This window comes from Berghia stephanieae, chromosome 2, assembly GCF_034508935.2.
Source record: "Berghia stephanieae isolate SIO BIC M18660-M18661 chromosome 2, UCSD_Bste_1.3, whole genome shotgun sequence".
In the NCBI taxonomy this organism is placed as follows: Eukaryota; Metazoa; Mollusca; class Gastropoda; order Nudibranchia; family Aeolidiidae; genus Berghia; species Berghia stephanieae.
Window position 1 is genome coordinate 27,103,538 of NC_088361.1, and position 17,500 is coordinate 27,121,037.

The 17,500-nt window shown below is 34.4% G+C and overlaps 1 protein-coding gene across 11 annotated transcripts in view; it reads right to left on the minus strand.

The window, feature by feature from the left end:
* The window catches only part of LOC144964606 (secretin receptor-like), a 239,275-nt gene that overhangs the window by 6,111 nt on the left and 215,664 nt on the right, over positions 1-17,500 (minus strand). For 9 of the 11 annotated variants that reach the window (XM_078899070.1, XM_078899071.1, XM_078899068.1 and 6 more), the window contains 3 exons: positions 11,155-11,215; positions 9,980-10,049; positions 6,859-6,950 (listed from right to left, as the gene is read on the minus strand). In XM_078899070.1, coding sequence (XP_078755196.1) covers positions 6,859-6,950; positions 9,980-10,049; positions 11,155-11,215 — 223 coding nt within the window. The remainder of the gene's footprint in view (positions 1-6,858; positions 6,951-9,979; positions 10,050-11,154; positions 11,216-17,500) is intronic. The other 2 variants (XM_078899076.1, XM_078899077.1) reach the window with 1 other exon arrangement.

Below are 17,500 nucleotides of genomic sequence, written 5' to 3' on the forward strand. Positions count from 1 at the left end.
CAAAATGTTAAAAGAATAAAACTTCCAAAATCCGGAATATATAAATGTACTGTTCAGAGTTGACAACAGCTTTCTGTTGTAGGAAATCAACAAGGATTACACCTCTAATGTCGCAAAACACTGTTGACATAATTTTCCCAGCTGATTTTTCAGCTTTGCAGTTTTTGTTCTTTGGGGAAGAGGGGTGTCGCCATTCCAATGATTGTCTCTTCGACTCACCTAAAACACTACGTCTACAAAATGCCTGAGTATTATAGACTTTACCAATGCGTTTAAAATGTTACTCAAATTAAATGACGGACATCCATGGGGACAGCCATTTTGAACTGTTAGAATTTTGTCAATATTTGACAGAATTAAAAATGTTAACTTTGTATTTGAAGAGTGAGTACACGTGTACGTTTTATTGAGCCAAATGGGACGCCACATAAAAAAAGAAATGAACTCAGTAGGATATTAGTCCCATGAGTTTTTGAATCACCCTCGTATCTTATGTTGTTTGGATGACCGCTACTCTGGATTTGTTAAACGCTTTGAGCTGGATGAAATACGAGATAATGCTCTATAGAAAATTTCTTTATCATCATTAATATAATTGTTATTATTATTATTATTTTTATTATTATTATTATTATTATTATTATTATTATTATTATTATTATTATTATTATTATTATTATTATTATTATTATTATTATCATCATTATTCTTATTATTATTATTATTATTATTATTATTATTATTATTATTATTATTTTATTATTATTATCAAGATCAAACGATTTTACAAGAACAAACATCACGTGATGCATTACCAAAAACCCAAAGAAGAGACGACGATTGATTATACTACATATCTTTCCGGGCCAATATAACCTTTTATCTTTCTGGACAGAGACGAATTGAACGATCATTCTATTGATTCTGCCTTTGCTAGCATGGTTTGTTTTCAATTTTGTTGTTGTTGTTGTTGTTGTTGTTGTTGTTGTTGCTCTAGGAGTGTATAATTTGTCAAAAGTAATAGATTTCTGTCTATATTATTATCATAAACTGACATAATCAGTTTTGTTTTATACAGAACTAGTCTAGTTCTACAGTCTTTGCAACTTTTTATTCCATTTCTGTGTTTCTTTATCAAACTCCTCTTTCAATAACAGGTTGGTCCACGATTCTCTCTTCCATCCGAGGTTGTCACAATGATATGGCAAAAAACATCTTTTTTTCATTTCGGCCAGAAAAAACAACTTTAGCTTCGAATGTGACCAATCGTCTCGATACGGTATTACTGGAAGCTAAGCTTACAAAATTTGTTTTTAACGAGTTAACTGAGTACTCTGGAAAAACACGTATTAAAATATTTGGCCCGAAAACTCGTTGTCAAATATCGATTGATTTTAATGACCCTTATCTTGGCCAAAAACCCTCCAACAGCCAAAGTTTTAATTATGTTTCTTTCCAGAGTACGGCAGTTAACTGCTTAAATAAATGCCTAAATTGACGATTTCTATCTTAAACTTTTTTTTTAAAAATGGAATTTTTCGAATACTGGCTATATGTGACATACCATTTCTAAGCGGTGTTATATTGGGATGAAATTGATTATTAGAAGTTAATTTATAGCCAGAAATATGAAATTTGGGGTTGATTTCTATTCGTAATGCTGGAGAATCACTATCTACAGTTCATTTAATTGCAAAAGACCCAAATGTGCGTTTTTCTTATAATTTCTATTTCAATTCATCCCGGCATATTACTGATCAGGGGTGGTGAGTCACATATTGGCTTAAAACCAAGTTTACTTCACCTAGTTCACATGCTACCAGATTGACGCGTTGGGATGCGTTTGGTAATCAGACTTGCTGATATGTGTACTTTAACCCCGGGATAATGCCGTTTTGAGACGAGAGGTCACATTTGAGATATTAGGCAGGAGCAAATGTATTTAGACTAAACTGAAAAAAAAAACAACTGTTTGTCAGTGCACGGCGCCTGGATATGAACTCATGCAAGATCATGCAATGGTAATGTTGACATTTCACATGTTTTGTGATATTGGAGAAGACAATTCAACAACACTTAGTCTAAACTAAAAATACGAGTACGTCAGCCACCCTCAGTATTTAATATGTCAACATAATATCAAATACATTGCGATTTTCCAACCATGCTCAATGCGATGCAAATTGCTTCATTCATTGCTATAGCAAAGCAGAGTTTACTTTTTAAAAACGATTTACACAGTAGATAATGATCAAAAGTAACGTACATTTTTGTTTTCTGTGACCTTCTTTATATACAAAATAAATCTACAAGTGTAATATATCAACTGAAAGAGGAATGTTAGAGGATTAATAGAATCACAGAAATATTGACAGGTAAGACGTCATTGCTGTAAACTAAATAAAAACCATTAACAACTGAAAATCGCAACGTGGCAAAAATGGTTTTAGTAATCAATATTTTATGTGACCCCTTCCGTTTCTAGCAAGGGCCTTCCTCAACTCCTCGTTGACATTGTAGGACACTGTAGACAATTTCAGCAATTATATATCTTGGTTCAAACTTCAGTTACAAAAGTAACCGCCGTTGCCTCTTCTTGAAATTGGGTGGTTTTTAATAGTTTAAATTTGAGACCGCATTTGTTCCACGGGATTTGTATACGGTGACAGGGCTGGCCAAATTAACTAACCCATTCGAAAAACACTAGTGGTCTAAGCAAAAGACTGACATCTAAGCAAAAGACTGACATCTAAGCAAAAAACTGATATTTGAGATATTATTTTAGAAATAAAAATAAAAAATAAAAAGGTATGGTAATGTTGTTCAGATGGTAAAATATCTGATCATAAAAATTTAGAAGGATATCTAGATCTCGATGTCAGAGCAAGGAAAAAAGTAGCTAACATTCAACAACAGAAAACTGAATTTGTTGTCAACAAATTAATGTGGAGAAATTAATGTGCAACCCGAATGGGAAAACTTGATAAGATAGAATTGAATGCATTATTTTGTATTCAGTTCTACTTTTGCGAAACAGGGATCATTACATGATTACTTTCAAACCATCATATTTCGCTTGAACTTGAAGTGATATATATATTTGGTACCATGGTAAGCAGACTTTAATTTTATTTGACAGGGTTTAAAATTTAATTCCTTAAATGCATATTTCTTGCCACGAACAGAAAATCAAAAAAGTAACGTTACTTTTGATCACTCTGTATTTCATGCAGTACAAAAATAATTCTGCTAGGTGCCCTTGTTGTACTGCCATCACTCTAATAAAACATGTCGATACCCATACCTTTACCCATGCACCCATTCACACTTGAGTCGTGTGGGGTGATGTATACCAAGTACTTGATCCAAGAACAAAACGTCGATGTCAGATAATTGTAATTGTCACCATTCCGGCCACTGATCTAGCTCAGTGCCATTTGACTTTTTTTTTCAAGATGACAAATGGTAAAGACTACTACCACCAATGCCAAGCAGTCATTCAGAGCCACTAGGCCTATGGAGCCAGAGTTTATTCCTGTTTTAATAGCCTGAAACGGACAATAGCAATTGCCCTTTGGATAGGACGTTATTATATCTCAATATACTTTCCGCTAGATCTATCAGACCCAGCTACCCAATTACTGCTGGGGTCTGAAGTAATCTTGACTTAATCAGGAATCGATTTCGGCCCCTTTGCGTGTGAAGCGAGCGCAAACCAATTGAATTCAATTGAAAATGTCAACTAAGAATATTTCTGATACCGCCTGCACTTATTTGACCACACGAGCGGTGTTTTACTTGCCCTCTCTCTATCTCTAGTTATGTAATTACATGATCACACATAGCGCTGATCAATAACCACGATTGATGACTGATGATCGTGCATTTATGGGTTTTTAACGCATGCTCACGTCACAAAAGACTTATTTGACCAAAAACTGAGGGGTATAATAACTCTTTTTAAATGTCGATATCACGAGAATGAGCAGAGAAATTATAATCATTTGCCTGCTGTCTGTTATTATTATCCCCGTCAAAAATGATTAAGTAATCGTGAATAATATTCGGAAATTAGAATCGCCTTTATGTGCTATTAAGAAATTTATTTTTTCCATTCTTTCAGAACAATCTATGGTTTATCTAATAGATCACAGATTTCAGGCACATTTTTTGATCATCCCATATAACATGCGCATCAACACAAAAGGACATCAAAGCATTACATTTGTGATCAATCATCTTTAAACGGTGTTCTGTCAGGATATTTGGCCATTAAAAATTGAATTTATAGCCATAATTAAGAAGCTTAGATTAAACTTAGAGGTTTTATTGAAGACAACTGATATAATTTCTTTGATCGACGAAAACGAAAATCTGACATTTCTGGTCATTTTAACTTTTAAAACACTTTTAGCAACAAACACAACCGACATAATACCGTTTTGAGTCGGTGGTTCACATTTGAGACCAATCGTCTTATTAAAAGGACGATTATACGCCGGATTGGATTGAAATTTCGAGCAAGAATTATCAAGTTTCAGTAAAAATAAATTCCTTTAATTCAAGAGAGTAACTAACTTCTGTTTCTTAAACTGTATCTTTGGCCTATGAACATTTTGACTTAGTTTTTTTTCTTCCTTACCTTGTTCATTCTGACATAATACCAGATTGACGTGGCAAGTCTCACTTTTATTCATTTTTGTCACATTTCAACTTCGTGTTTGCCGACTAGACCAAAAAAAAACACATAATTTTTGTCGTCTATCTGGATTTAAAGTGTGTACTAATGTTTTTGTTATTGGTCAGAGAAGGGTTTCGAGCTCGGAATGTTGGTTCTGAAGCTGTTTCTTTTTCATTTTTGCCTAATCTATAGTTAAATATTGAGTATGTGTCAAAATGCTAATCCCTACAAAATAACGTTAAATTGTATTACACACCTTAACTCTCTCTCTCTCTCTCTCTCCCTCTCTCTCTCTCTCTCTCTCTCTCTCTCTCTCTCCTTACCGACCTTTTTTCTGGGTCTTTTCCTCTGAAACGCAATACCCATCCAACATAAACATTGAGTTTTAAAACTCTAAGTTAAAGCAATAAGTACATGCGTTACATAATGTTGTTCAACAAAACAAGCTTTACAACACGGCATGAAGTTCTCATAACTATTACAAAAAAAGTCTTTAAATATTTTGATGTAGGGCCTAACAACCAATGAAATCTGAATGAGAAAAAAATGTTGGTTTTATCGAAACAAATGTGGCGTTTTCCTATAGTTGGTAAGGTTAGAGTTGATGGTAATGATGATTGCGATCACAGCTATTTATTATGTCAAGGCTAAGTAATTTGATAAGAAAAGTGATAACTAAACCTTTTTAATCATATTGGATGATAATGAGGAAGAGGATAATTGTAGTGATGATGATGATGATGAAGATGATGATGATGATGATGATGATGATGATGATGATGATGATGATGCTGATGATGATAATGATGATGATGATAATGATGATGATAATGATGATGATGATGATTATGATGATGATGATGATGATGATGATGACGACGACGACGATGATGGGTGGACAATTATAGTGGTAGCTGTGGCATATATGATGATGACAACGACACAAATGACAACAACGATGATGGTGGTTGTAATAATTTTAGTTATGATTGTGGCTGAGATTCTAATAATAACAATTAATTATAGAACTAGATGCCTACCAGCAAGCAATCATTGGATTTGAATTAACATAGCATAGAATCAATAACAATATAAACTCAATCACAAGACGCATGCCCACATTTAGCTATATTGGTACTTATCACAAATCCTTAAAATGGATAATAAATGTTATCATGTCTGGGGACAAAGATTGCATTAAAACATTAACAAAATGTTCATCACATCGTACCTAGATGGTGTTAAATGTCATTCCCTATAATTACGAGTACCTCCATGAATAAAAAAAAATGAAATAGAAATATACTAAAACTAAAAAAAAATTGAAAATGAAAATGGAAAATATATAAAATTTCCTTCATTCATCCTCGGGGAAAATTGGTATTGGTTTATGCCAATAAAAGTTTACGATAACACAGTTGCAAGCCGTAATATTATTATCTTCATTATTGTCATCATTGCCGTCAAAATAATAATTATCATCCTGATCATCATCGTCCCCCCCCCCTTCCTCCTCATTCTTCTCTCCCTCCATGTCCGCTTCTCCTCCAAATCCTCATTTTCTCCAGATCGTCATTCCTCTTTCTCTAGGACAGTTACAACCACACATTCCTTAACTTTTTTTCTCTTCCATCTCATTATCTTTATCTAAAATAATTTAAAAGGAAATCAATCTTTAAACCGTGGCAAGCAACATAAAAAAATAATAAACTGATGCCAAATTTCCGATTAACAATAGTTTGCTTAAAACCCAAACATTACATTCTCAATTTCTCCAAAATAAACATTTTCATCACCCTTCTTCTATCTTTTAGTCTTTGGATAGAACGCTAGTCATTCGCACACCACTTTCCGTCAGAACTAACATACCCAGCTACCAAACCAACGCTTGGTGGGCAGGGTGGGTGGGTGGGGGAGGGGGTTCACCAAAAAAAACTCCACGACCTTACAATAGGGGGTCATCGTAATTCGTCAATATCTGAATGAAGTAAAACAAATTCTAGCCAAATTTTTCAAAAATGCGTTCTGTCAACAGCAGGGCCGTTTTCACCGTGATATTTTGTTTGCCACAATTATAAACCAATGGATTCTGGTGTTAACGGGAAACAATTCTGTCTGTTTGACACTTTGACAAACGGTTTAAATCGATTTAAATAATGAAAAGAGAGGCGACTCACCTGTACCTGTATCGGTTGGCCTCGGGTGAATTAACTGCACTCAGCTTGGTGAAAAGGAGACGAACTATACTGACGAAGCACACACAGTTAACCTGGGGATTTTGTATTTAAAGTTTTAGTCATATTGATACATAATAGGTACTCGCTGTCTGAAAACAGTATCATTTCTGGGCGATTTAGATGCTAAAAAGATTGAATTTATAGTCAAAATTGTGACAATTGAGCTTAGTTTGTATGGTTTATTGAGGAAAATAGATATCGTTTATCAAAGTGACCAACCCATCCCCCTCCCCCACCCCAAATTTAAAAAAAACCCGCTAAAATATTACATTACTGATCACACGTGAGATTCAGTCTCAAATCGGAATTATAGCGAATGATTCGATGCTGAAATCTATGTTCATGTTAAATTCATAATAATGATTTTAAAAAGCTTTAAACTTTTATTAATGCTAACTTGAGGAGATTTATTTAATTTTGTACTATACAACCCCCCCCCCCCCAGAAGCTCATGATTTTTCATAATTTTACTATAATTTTAACTCTTTGACATCACCATCATACCGACATAACAACAAATTGAGATAGTGGTCACTTTTTTTTTTTTTTTTTGAAAATTACCGAATGTGACCTGTAACATGTCCGATAATTGTCGGATTTCTCAAAATATTGCCTCAATCTTTTCACTCTTTTTTTAAATCATTATTTTGCACTTAAAGTAAGCATATAATATTGACTTGAAACATTCTAGGTGCCTTACGAGCCGTAAAATCTTTTTCAGACAATTTTGTCGCCTGTGCTAGTTGAGTCTTACAGAACACCCCAACAGAGAACCTTTTTCAGACGATCGGTTACATTTGACAAAATAAATGTTAGGGCTCAAACATATTTTAAAATTGTTTTTAAAAATGATTTTGGCGTTTTGTTTTTCCCATTTTGTCGTCATCAATAAGTGCGTAGGATAATATTGATCTAGATGCTTTATACCGAAGAATTGCCAAAAGTGACACAGATTTCATGGGCACCGCAGAGGATCGTGATTCGTGGAGACATCTGACCGGCAACGTGCTCAAGAGTACGGTTGATAATGATGATAAAGTGTTACTTATCGTTTCAAATGTTATTTAGATCTCGGTGGAATGAATCGGAATCTTAAAAGTAAATGTAGATTTGAAATGATTTTTTTAAAACATGTGAATTCGCAAGGTTTTTTTGTTTTGTTTTGTTTCTTTATCTAGTTGGGTTTTTTTTTTTTTGCGATGTAAGGAATTGTCTTCATTCTATATCATAAAGACTAGAGATAAATCCCAAGTTCATTTCCGGCTATTATTTCATTTTCCAACACCTCGTCCATCCCGTTATAGAACTCCTTTGAAAAAAAAGAAAGAAAAATTACGCCTTTCGCAACGACACCATTAGGTCCCGTCGCCTTGGCATTCCACGAAGGAATATAGATAACCCATCAAACATGTTGTCTGATGTCAACAAGAGTCACACATGCTGTCCAAAGTGAGCAAATCGGGGGTTTATAATCTTGCCCAAGGAAAATAAACGAAAGTGCCTAAAACGTGGCTCGAACCCGGGACCTTCCGGGTCACAGAGCAATGCCTTAACCACTCGGCCACTTATATACCAGTAATAGGGCTTTAAAATGGACTAAGCGTTCCATAAATGCTCTTACAACATAAGTAACAATATATTGGACATTACACATAGGATATTCTTAGAGATAAAAATAGTATAAAGAGAGAAAGAGATAAAAGCATGGAAGGCAATTAAAAAATAAAAACAAACAAACAAAAAAACACCAATTATTATTATTGACATTAAGTTATCATTTCCCTCAAATGGTAAATGCGATGAAGCTAACTAACTATTGTTCTATTGTTTCCATCGTTCTAAAGAAATGTCTTAACAAGGTTGACTTATCACCACACACGATGAGAAACTAACCATTTCAATTAGACTTGATATCTATGTCAACAGAGTGGAAGGTGATTTGCATATATATTGGTATATTGATCGAGATTTAAAGAACTAAAGATTTCTTATTTATTTTTATCTATTAGACTCAGCGACCCAATAACTGCTGGGTGGACAGAGGGATCAGATAAAATTAATAACTTCACCCGGGAGCGATCCCGGTTCATTTTTGTGTAAAGCTAGTGATCTACCAATTGAGATATCGATACTTCATTTTTTTTTATTGAGGATGTGAATATTGTCTATTATGTTATTTACGATGACCCAATGCTATGAAATGTGTGTGTTGATTGTTAATAACTGATAATAATTATTCTTATGTTTTATCTTATAAAAGACACTTGAAAAATTTACTTTTTTTAACCTTTCACTCATTTTATGAAAAAGAACCCTTAAACTTGAGCATTTATATAGCGCAGTTTCCACTATATGGGCTCAAAGCGCTTTACAAGGGATCCCTGACCAACAGCAACATTTAACATTTAGGACGATACGTGACGTCTGTAAGTCGATAATGCATTTTTTGTTTTAGACAGGACAATGCTGTTAGCGTCCAGGTACTCATTTTACACCTGAGTACGGTCACAGAATGTGAGTAAAGAGCCTTTACCAAGGACTCAACAATGCGCCGATCAGAGCGGGACTCGAGCCCCGGACCTGATCTGAAGGCGAGTGACATAACACTAGACCATATTGCCGCATAGATGATATCACGTGACATCATGTGACTCATCGCCTCAAAACATTACTATGTTGGGATAGTTCAGATGCTAAAGATTGAATTTACAGTCAAGTTTTTTACAAGATTTCTCTTGTATTTTCTATTGTTTTTTTGTTTTTGTTTTTTATTTGTTTGTTTTTTGTTTTTTTAGGGGGGGGGGCGGGATTTGTTTGTTATTTCCCGCCTCCCCCCCCCCCCTTCCTTTTTATTTATTTTTTTTCGTTAATTGTTGTTTGTGATGAGAGTCGATAGATTGTGACAAAATGCCATGGGATAAAATTTCAGATTTCTAATGATTTTAAGGTTAAAATTCCCCCCCCCCCCCACCCCCCTTCTTTTTTTTTAATTTTTTGGGTATTTGGTTAACACCGACAGAATGCCGTTTTGAGGTTATATGCTATAATATATGATACTTACAACTATAGACAGGACGATGGGACCCCTCATGATCCAAAAATAGCCCTGTTTGAACTGGATGTTCCAGCAACTGTGACAAGACAAAAACATCTTAATAAGTACAACTGTAAATAAAAAAGGGTGAACTAATACTTGAATACTGTTTTAATCAAAAATTCATATAATTATGATATCGCTGTCGTCGTCGTTGTCGTCATCATCGTCATATCATCATGATCATCATTCTCACCATCGTCGTCATCGTCGTCATCATCATCATCATCATCATCATCATCATCATCATCATCATCATCATCATCACCATCATCATCATCATCACCATCGCCATCGTCATTATTATCATCACCATGATTATTAAATATTATTATCATTACCATTATTATTATTATTATTATTATTATTATTATTATTATTATTATTATTATTATTATTATTATTATTATTATTATTATTATTATTATTATATTTTAAACATTTTTTTACATCTTTTTGCTTCTTCTTCTTCTTCTTCTTCTTCTTCTTCTTCTTCTTCTTCTTCTTCTTCTTCTTCTTCTTCTTCTTCTTCTTTCTTCTTCTCTTCTTCTTCTTCTTCTCTTCTTCTTCTTCTTCTTCTTCTTCTTCTTCTTCTTCTTCTTCTTCTTCTTCTTCTTCTTCTTCTTCTTCTTCTTCTTCTTCTTCTTCTTCTTCTTCTTCTTATTATTATTATTATTATTATTATTATTATTATTATTATTATTATTATTATTATCATTATTATTATTATTATTAGTATTATTATTATTATTATTATTATTATTATTATTATTATTATTATTATTATTATTATTATTATTATTACCATCATTATTATTATTATTATTATTATTATTATTATTATTATTATTATTATTATTATTATTATTATTATTATTATTATTATTATCATCATTATTATTTACCATCATCATCATCATCATAATCATCATTATTTTTATTATTATCATCATCATCATCATCATCATCATCATCATCATATCATCATCATCATCAATATTATTATTATTATTATTTCTGTTAATATCACCACCAATACAATTATTATCATCATCATCATCACCACCACCACCACCACCACCACCACCACCACACACCACCACCATCATCATCATCACAGCTCGTGATTACTAAGTACTTACTAAAAATCCTCATGTATTGCCTTGACAATGACCCAGGGAATTAGAAACACGAGTGGTGATCCTGTAGATATCGATAAAGTAGAATATATTGACTCTATACGTTGCTCATAATAGGGAACAACAGTGTGATGTCAACTGATTCCAATCTCATTGGAAATGTAAAACCATTCATCCGGAGGATTGGATACAAACCTTGAGTAATTGATCTTCTGGTTTCAGATTGATGGCATCGTATCTTCTACCCTTTATAAACACTGGTCGTCAATAATGATTATCAATTCTCGCTCCTTTACGTCCCGTAATCTTAAGAATCTTCCTATACATTCTGCTACTTAAGTATTTATGTAACCTTTTGATTCAATATGTCACCTATTCAGTATTAGTCCTCCTGGTTATATCTATACACACTTGAATCTACAGTCGAAAATATGAAACGATTAAGAGATTGGGTAGAATATATATATATATATATATATATATATATATATATAAAGAGAGAGAGAGAGAGGGAGAGAGAGAGAGAGAGAGAGAGAGACAGAGAGAGAGAGAGAGAGAGAGAGAGAGAGAGAGATATTCATAAAGTTCATAAACCCAAAATGCCATGGGCCTGATTATCAGCCTCGCTGCGACATAATACCCGTTTGAAGTGGTGGGTCATAATTTGTGATGGGTTTGCTCGTTTTCAAGAGTTTCATGACGCGTGTGTCATCACATCTCGGCAATCTCAACGCAAGTAAGGTAATTTGGAAATGATGGCATAGTCAAATGATTGTTCTGCAGTAGACAGCAAAGGGAACAGAAGTATATTCAATGAGCAAAATATGTCCAGTTTAGGATTAATTAAAAGTCTCATCCAGAAATAAACAGCATATCACACTGAGTGTAGCCTTAAAAGATTTACGGCCGCATTAAGGTCAAAGACGCTTGAAATTAACTAACTCATCTTTGAAAGTAACGAAAGTTCCAACTTTTAAAAAATACCATGTGAGGTAGGGCAAGAATTTAAGTGTTGAAAACAAATCACCATGATTTCATGTATTCTCTGAAGTCTGACAAAATGTCTATTATCAAAAGTCTAAGCTCTATGGCTTTTTATCAAATTTGAGGTAATCTGAATCTTTCAATAGATAGGCAAACGAGTAACAAAGGGTGCTGAGTGAGCCAAGAAATTGTAAAGAAAATTCATAAGCTAAATGTGACACATATTGAAACGATACAAAACAAATGCCGTTTCGTCCTTTGGTCTTCAGAGGACAAACGGTGAAGTATTTCTTTTCGTGTTTGTCTATACCCTAGATAGGACCAAAACGTCCTCTGTTTTGTATTGTTTTAATAGATGGGTCACATTTATTTACTCTTTATGTTTTCTATGCAAATATACATTTTCTAGCAAAAATTACAAAAAGGTGTTGATCAATGTACGGACACATGACGTTTAAATCTGAACATCAAATTTCAAAGAAATTTCCACACATCACCATAACTAGACGTTCTTCAGAGCCATCGACTCCAATTTTGTTACGACTTTTATTTTCCGGTATAAAATAGTTAAAGTTTCTTAATTATACACACGAAAGGCTAGTCTCTCTCCAATCATTTTTAGGCAAACTTTTATTAAATTTATCAACTGAAGCACTTCTATATGAGACAACAAACCATGAAAAATCCATGAAAAATATTTTTGACGCTTTTCGGAATTGAACCACATCTATTGGCGTAAAAGTCAAATGCTATTCGGTCTCAGCTTAACAGCCTCTTTTCCCTAAAAGGATCGACTCTATAAATCAAAAACACCGATGCTGACAGCGCTCATTGATAGCAATGCAAAAATCGCACAATCTACCAATACATTTCGGTCAATCTCTTCTCTTCTCTACTTCATCAATCTTCCTCTTTCATCAGATCACCGTAGATAAAACGAGATGTACCGAAAATATTAAAATACAATAGAGTAAGGGACATGTGATGAATTAACGTGAACATCTATTGAGGCTTAGATACGTCATTCTCGTTCTTTTTTTTTTTTCCTTTCGTATTATTTATCAGACGTTTCATCTACTTCGAGAAATTTGCAGAACTATAATTTTTGACGCCGACCGCAGAGGAAAATAAACGCCTTTCATGCAATAAATCTTTCTATCTATGATTTAAACTTCAAAATCATAACACAATAAATCTTTCTCTGATAGAGACAAAAATTAGAATCGTTCAATTGTGACCCACCGCCTCTAGACGTGTTACGTCTGCGTGGTTGGGATACCATAACTAGAAATCATAACCAAGAGAATTATGAGACTTGGGTGACGTTTTTATATTAGAACATGTCGGTTTTTGAAAGCTTTATTGAGGAGAATTAATACAATTTCTTAAAATGGCGTACACTAAAATTTCACATTTCTAATTATTTCAAATTCGAAATCCCTTTAAGAATCTGCATCACAACAATATAATGCCGTTATGACTGGTTGTATTTATAAAGATTAATCATAGTGTTTACCGTAATTATTCTCATATGGGAACATTAGATTTTCAGGGGGGCAAACCTGATTACGTGACAAGATGGCATGTAAAGCGGCTTTGTTGTTATGATGGTTTGACACTCCCTTTCGCTTTGGGTCCCTGGTTCAGTCCCGCTCTCTACAGCGCAAAGTTGAGTCTTTGGAAAAGGCTTTTTAATCACATTCTGTTACCGTACTCGAGTGTAAAATGAGTACTTGGCCGGTAATAGCTTTTATTTTCTTTGCTCAACATGAAATTGTAACATCGCCTCGTCTCTCATCTCAGGCATGATGTCTCGTCCAACATGTTACGTGTTGCTATCAACTAGGGACATCTTGTAAAACGCTTTCAGCACGTAAAGTGGATTTGGCGCAGGAAAACAAAAGCCCAAGTCAAAGCTCAAGCAAAGAACAAATGAGATAGGAGTGAGATAGTAGTAGTAGCGTATGGCTACACCTCCAAATGTATTTCGTCAACCCAGCTTCTAAAGTCTTCCTCCGCCCTAAGGATGGTTTCGTAGCCACCTTCAAGTTAAGTGACTGGACAGTGGCGGACGATGTGATCGCTGGTCTGTGGGGCTGCCTGACATTTCTGGCAGGTATCACTGTTTCCAAGTTTCCATCTGCACATATTTGATGCGGTTCTGCCATGTCCAGGAGTGAGATGATCAAATGGTAAATGAATAAATGGCCAATTAGTTGAAAAGGCATTGCCTGATCACCCCAAGAATCAAAGTTCAGGGCCAATTTTCACCGTTTTGTTTTACCCTTGAACAAGAATTTATTTATATCATATCAGTGCCCATCCATGCTCTTGACAACGGCAAACTTTTCAGTTATATCAGTGTTTATTTCAAATGGATTGTTAACTGTTAAGAATCAATGAATCAAGGAATCATATTATCTTTTCCAAGTTCACTAATTTTTTTCCACCGTCTCATTTTGAGTCAGATGTTGAAAAAGGCAGATATTTGGGAAGGGGGGGGGGGGGTGTGATTTTTTTCTTTTAATCTTTGTTCTGATTAGTCTTTCCTATTGCATTCACATCATTTTAAATGTTAAACGTGTAATTTGCAGCAGTTAGGGTAAAGGAAGGCCTTCCCCTCCCTTAATATTTTCACTTTTGTGTTTAAATCCATTTATTTGTAGGAGTTTTCAGTTGATTTTATTATTTATTTTCAAACACCCACATCTTTAAAACACGTCCGCTTCAGAAGTACCAGTGAAGCATTAGTCTGGAGACTGTACTTATTTAAACTACAATATTACTTTTACTTTATCGTGTAAATATGTAAATGTTAGTCTAAAGTATCGGTATATTGTCGAACAATGACAAAACACTTTTCTCATTTTTTGTTGTTGTTATTTTTTAATCCACATAACAATGAATAAAGGCGGCCACCATTTAATCAAAATTTCTTAGCAACTAGACTGCTAACGAACTCCCGGCCAACTTTAATCCCTGTTATTTGGAGTTTTTAAAAAATCTGGTCAAAGAGAGATAAATGTGTTTTGCGGGTGTAGGTTAGTAATGACACACTATAGGCTCTATATTATGGTGCTCGGTGGGCAGCCAATTGAATGCTCTAGACATACCAGATTTGTCAATAATAATCATAGCCTCTGCCAAAACTGTGACCTTGCAGTATGATACGACTCGCCTTCGGACCGGAAGGCCTCTGGTTCGAGTCCAGGTCTTGATGGCGTAACAATGAGTCAATAGATAGAATAGGCTCTTCACTCATATTCTCCCAGCGCACTAGATGTGAAATGATTACATGGCCGCTAATAGTGTTGTCCTTGTTGAAAATTAAAAATTCAATTCAAAGTTAAGTAAGATGTTTTTTACCCCGACATAATACAATTTTGAAACGATCTGTAACATATAATATAATTAAGGCCTCTTTTGGAGGATTGGGGGGGGGGGGGGGTGACCAGTCGTGGTACATGATTGAAATTATAGTGAAGCCCTCTGAATGTTAACGAGTTTTGACATTTTATCGTTATTACGAATGAATTCATAGGAACTTGAGAATCAGAAAAAAAAAGTAAGATAAATGCAAAGAAAAAGAATAGAAAAATAAAAAAATCTATGAATCATCCCAAGGGAATGTTTCTTTCTACAGTTGTCTATTCCAAGTGATTTTTCAAGTTGTGTGCGCCAATAAGTCAGCTAGGGTCAAGTGACTTGCTCAAGGCCACATAGCGTGACGAGGAATCAAACTCGGCACCCTCCGGTACAAGGAAAAGAGCGTACACTATGTCTCGTTATCCCCGAGCGTAATAATATGTGGCTCGATGAACTCAAAATTCTGATTCTCATGTTGTGTCCTTGGTTAGGCAAGTAACACACATTACCCCACTCGACTCAGATGCGAACGGCAGTAACGAATATGGTAAGATTGCTTAGTACAAATAGGACGTCTTACAAGCGACTTCTACTGTATGAAATGGAAATGTGGTTCCATAAGGCCTGCTTGGGGAATAAATGAACGATGTGAAATCGGTGAAAATGCGCTATATAAATATTCATCTTTGTTTTGTTTTGTTATATCTCTTTAATTTCTCCCACACTATGCTCTGTTCGATGTCGGGTGGCTTTGTGATGATTTTTCTGTGCCTTATCACTTTTTTAAAGACCCCTATCTTTATAAAAACGGCCACTCTCATCATAAAATTTGAGTCCAGACATCTGTGTACATATTTACTAACTTATTGTGTTTATTTGATCGCGTAAATACTCATACATACTTCTATACCATCGATAAACCAGTCCCAAGATGGTATTAATTTTGTAACACGACGTGAGCAATGTATTGAATGGTCTAGGAAGACGTGGCTTAGTCTATATAATGTGGGAACGTTCAATACAAAGACAATATCACGTATGAGTATTATCCTTGTAGAAATATAATATGATATATATATATATATATATATATATATATATATATATATATATATATATATATATGGGGTCTTCGCAAGCTTCTTTCTATTCAGTTTGCTAGGTCTTGGAAACGTATATTATAGAAGATGGCCCTTGTAAAATTGGTATTGATAGAGATCTATATATATCACGATTTATTATCGATTAGTTCTCATAATTAAATGTTGCCCATTCATTGTGTAATAGCGTTATTATGTCGGGTTTTAACAACTAGATGCTGGTAACTGGATTTATAGACATGTTGAGGAAAATTGAAGATAATTTCTATTTGTTATGATGGATAATAAATACGATTTCTTACATTGACAATTCTCAAAGTTTTCTATTTCTCATCAATTTTATTCTAAATTCACTTGTCGGGGTCCGATTTATCACACGATACCGTTTGTGTGGCTATGTGGTCTTGTGGTATGACACTCGTTTTCGGATCGGAAGGTCCTGGGTTCAAGCCTCGCTCGGCACACAGTTGAGTCCTTGGAAAAGGCTCTTTACTCACATTCTCTCACCGTACTCAGGTGTAAAATGAGTACCTGGCCGTTAACAACGTTGTCTATGTCCGAAAACAATTTGTAATATCGCCTAACAGGTGTCATGTCACGTCCTGTATGTTAAGTATTGCTGTTAGCCAGGGACCCATTGTTAAGCGCTTTGAGCACGTTTAGTGGATATTGCGCTGTATAAAAGCTCAAGTTTCGATATCACAAATGTGATCCAAAACAATTTCGACTGTCATACGAGGCAGGCTGACTTTTGTTTTTCTTTTTCTTGTAATTTTATTTCTGCTTTGTTTGGCACTGTTTTATACACACCTTTTTAGATTATGGACTACGTAGAACAGATTATTTAAAATCCCCAAATCACTATTAATAGTAATAGTAGAAGTAGTAGTGATAGTAGT